Source organism: Papilio polytes, unplaced genomic scaffold, assembly GCF_000836215.1.
Source record: "Papilio polytes unplaced genomic scaffold, Ppol_1.0 DF820711.1, whole genome shotgun sequence".
NCBI lineage: Eukaryota > Metazoa > Arthropoda > Insecta > Lepidoptera > Papilionidae > Papilio > Papilio polytes.
This window is the reverse complement of record NW_013528493.1, coordinates 359,628-363,529: the sequence shown is the minus strand read 5'-3', so window position 1 is coordinate 363,529 and position 3,902 is coordinate 359,628. Positions and strand designations below refer to the sequence as shown.

The 3,902-nt window shown below is 33.5% G+C and overlaps 2 protein-coding genes across 2 annotated transcripts in view; both read right to left on the bottom strand.

Moving 5' to 3' along the window:
- Positions 1-2,368: 2,368 nt before the first annotated feature.
- LOC106110238 lies at positions 2,369-3,896 on the bottom strand. The gene is made up of 3 exons (XM_013291982.1): positions 3,662-3,896; positions 2,900-2,979; positions 2,369-2,749 (listed from the first exon to the last, which is right to left on the bottom strand). The coding sequence occupies exons 1-3, from the start codon at positions 3,730-3,732 to the stop codon at positions 2,583-2,585; spliced, it is 318 nt and encodes a 105-aa protein (XP_013147436.1). The 5' UTR covers positions 3,733-3,896; the 3' UTR covers positions 2,369-2,582.
- LOC106110204 overlaps positions 3,774-3,902 on the bottom strand; it is a 6,951-nt gene continuing 6,822 nt past the window's right edge. The window contains exon 4 of the mRNA XM_013291936.1: positions 3,774-3,896. Coding sequence (XP_013147390.1) covers positions 3,774-3,896 — 123 coding nt within the window. The remainder of the gene's footprint in view (positions 3,897-3,902) is intronic.

Below are 3,902 nucleotides of genomic sequence, written 5' to 3'. Positions count from 1 at the left end.
CCTCCAAGATCTTCCTGAAGCGGACGACGAAGGTAACCCATCATTCACTGCGTCAGTAAATGTCAGCAAAGGCGTCCACTGCTCGTGCCTCGTTCCCCGAGTTAACACAGACTAACTTGGGCCGCAAAGATGTTGGGCGTACAAGATTCTGACGGCGACACATTGGAATTATATTTTTGTTTATAATTAGCAGTTTCTATTATCCAGAGCTTATCTCCTAGCGTTTCACTTTTTAAACCAAAATTACATTGATTTAAACTATTTTATTAAAATATTTAAATAGATTTACGATGTGACGCTGTCAATTTCGTGTTTACATTTTTTTATATTGGGGAATTCCCACAACGTCATTCATTGTCGGAGCAAGTGCTAAATTTGGTGTGGGCGAGCTATCTTCCGTAAGTCTACCAAGTACACGATGAACTTTTTTTAATTTAATTTCTCTTGTAAAGTAATTCGATATTGGTTTACAGACCCAGGTGCCTAAAGTTGCAGAGTAGCAGCCGCTCTTTTTTCAGAAGGTTTTAAATTGTTTGGAATGAAATTTAACATTAGAACACTTTTAAATAACCGTACACCTCAACAAAGATTTATAGATATCTCTTGTTTGTCTGTGTTTTTGTGGGTGCTAATCTCTAAAGCGACTTAATAATTTGGATTTAGTATTCATTAATTTTATGTAATAGTCTTAATATTTTAGTAAATGTTAAGACTATCACATAAAATTAACGATAGTTCGTTATCTCAATCATTACAAGAGATTAGAAAATGAAAAAGACAGTTGTGACGTTTTAGATAGCGTGATAATTTGCACCCGTTAATTTAAGTAACAAGTATCTACATCGAGCACATGTTAAGAAAAACTTGTTGGACAGACGGAAAAGCTTACAGGACTTTTATCAACGGTGTGAAGTCAAACCACTAATTTTTAAATATTGGCAACTTGTATATTTCTGGGCGCTAATCTTAGAAATTACTTAATCTATTTAAGTCGCTTAACATTTAAGGACAGTTTTAATTTTCTGTTAACCATCGTCGTCGTCGTCGTCGTCGCCGCCACCTCTTGTTTCAACAAAACCCGATGTATTCTTGGAATTTAAAATTTGTAGGAGACAGGTTTGTAAGGAAACACCTTATTTCTTCGTATTTAACGAATTCTCTAATTAACTTTTTTATTTAAAATTGTTTTATCATCGTCTTCCATCTTTGTTGTTTCTGCGCAGTCAAATTCCTCCTTTACATTTAAAAAAAGCAACCAAGAAAAATAAAACCACATAGAATAATGACTGATACAATTCTACCTATATCAATTCCAGCTTTGCTGAAATGACGAAAATAGGCTTCAATTATTGGGTTCTTAAAGGTGGTTTGAAAATTATTTTGAGCAACCGTTAGCTAAATTTCATACTTTGCCATCGATCGTTACTTGGACTTTCTGTTAACGATGTACTTATTTGACTTGCTAAAGAGACGTAATTCTGATATCCGGGAGCTTAGCCTACTAATTTTGAATTTGTATAATACATAGTATAAACATGTTTACATGGAGATTTCTGTTAATTTCATTTATTATGAGAGTTTTGTTATTCTTCTGTAAAAATAGATATTAGAGACACTAGTCTTGAAATTTTGTACTTATAAAAACTATTTAAAATAAATTAGGTTATATTGTATACCTCAATAAGGTTTAATTTAAACTTCCCAAGAAACGCCTAGTAATTAATTAAGTGCATAAGGTTACTTTAAGTTAGCGTAACTTATCTCCAAATGTAATTTTGATGTAAAATAAATTTGTTTATTATTTCACTTTATAAACAATCGTGTGTGCTTCATTTCTTACCAGCTTCCAAAATACCTCTACATTAATGCATACATATATTCATACCTCTTCATATATTAATAATAATAGACTAGTTAGGTATTAGTAAGATTTATCTAACTGAGGAGTGTAACCTTTTTGCCGTGTATGTATAACTTTTGTGCCTACCTATACCTTTAGAATTTGATTTTTTCTCGCAGGGCTGTTTTTTTAATTTAATCATCCCCTAAGCTTAATAAGCGCCAAAAAGATGTTGTAAGTGTAAGGTTTTATTATTAAAATTAGGGTTGTTCAAAAATATGCGGTTTGCTGAAATCCTATATAACAAAGAAGTGTGGTTTACGCTTTATTACACAACAATATTAAGTTTATACCTACGAAAGTTATAAATTGTTATTATTCCCATTCCTATAAAATTCTTCGAGAACATTATGTTTATAGGTATATTATTATAGGGTATTTATTCTTAATAAAACAATAATTTAACACCGATGCTTTTATTTATTGAATAAAACTTAAAAGCTATTACAACAATTAGATCAGAAGCAATCGTAAAATGGATAAATATTGTTATACTAGAGAGATATTCATTACATTACGTAGATTATTATATAAGGTAAACGTTTAGTTTCCTTCAAGATATTATGTTTGATTTTTTTAAGCATGCTTACATCTAATAAAATTGAATCATATCTTTGATATCGATTAATTTTACTAACATTTATTTTACAACATCAATATATAGTGAAATGATTTTGATTATTTAATAAGGACGAATGTAGCACCCAGGGACGCAGGTGTTGCAGACGGCAGAGAGCATGTTGTGGATGCAGCGGCGCAGCAGCAGGTCCGCCGGCGGCACCTCGTGATCGTTGCCGAAGTCCATCATCAAGTTCGGCAGAGGGCAGAAGCATGGCTCCCCGTACAAGACTGTAATAAAATACTATATAACAACCTCGCCTAATTTTTAATCTTCATCATGCATCTGCCGTTGTCTCTACGGACGGTCAGTAAAGAAAGTACTTTTGCTTAACTGATAACTTGAAATACTGATATTAAAATTGCAATTTTTATACTCACTGACGCGGTTTTGGTAGTACCGGGGAGGGTAGTACTCTTGGCCGCGAGGCGGAATCTCCAAATCTCCCAGCGCAATATTGCTATGAAAAAAAAAAACATGGTAAAAGAAAAGCAAATAAATATATAAGTAATTACGTTCGCCCTTTTTTCAACCTATTACCAAAAGTATTAACTTAGTAGTCATCTACGTAAAAACAGAAATCTACCGATGCAAGATTCCAATTTTCTAAGCCCGGTAGCTTGTAAACTGATTTTTCGGTTACCTTTATTGTTTGTGTTCGCAATATCTTCTAAACTATTAGTTCGATTTTAATACTGTAAAAGACAATTTTATTCTACATTAAATTCTCCTGGTAACAAAGGCATTTATTTGAATAAGGATTACTATTGAAACCAATAAAAGAACGCCGCAAATAGCGTGCGGTTTTTAATTCATTTTGTAAACAAAAAAGTCGTTATTGTAAGAAAATAGTTAAAGATAAATATATACTATGGACTTTTCTGTAGAACTTTTTGAGATCTACAATTCTTTTATACTTCATTTTTATACACCTAGAACGGTTTGGGCAGCGTAATCCGAGAAATATAGCATATGCTACTCACATATAAATACCTTTCTGAATTTTTAAAATAGGCCCCGTAGTTTTTGAGTTATTTCAATATATACAAAATAAAAATCTTTCCTCTTTATAATATTGGTATAGATATAGATATAGATAGTATAGATAAGTATAGATATAGATTAATTACAACAATAGGTACTGTTCAGGCGGAGATGGCTGGTTGGCATTGCGTCCCCGGTTGTGCTCGCGCAGGTGCATCTGGTCGCGCATGCGGTATTGGATGGGGTTGCGCACATGTAGGTACTCGCGCACTACATGGTAGTCGCGCACAAGATGGTAGTCACGCAGTTGTTGGTAGTCACGCACTTGGTGGTAGTGGCGCACATGGTAGTTGCGCACATATTGGAAGTCGCGCACTTGACGGTAGTCGCGCACTTGAC

Excerpts from the sequence above, each read along its gene's own strand:
- LOC106110238 (XM_013291982.1), bottom strand. The coding sequence starts at position 3,732 with ATGCGCGACCAGATGCACCTGCGCGAGCACAACCGGGGACGCAATGCC. Across the intron at positions 2,980-3,661 it reads CAGCCATCTCCGCCTGAACA|CAATATTGCGCTGGGAGATT; the intron begins GTACCTATTGTT and ends TTTTTTTCATAG. Across the intron at positions 2,750-2,899 it reads GTACTACCAAAACCGCGTCA|TCTTGTACGGGGAGCCATGC; the intron begins GTGAGTATAAAA and ends ATTTTATTACAG.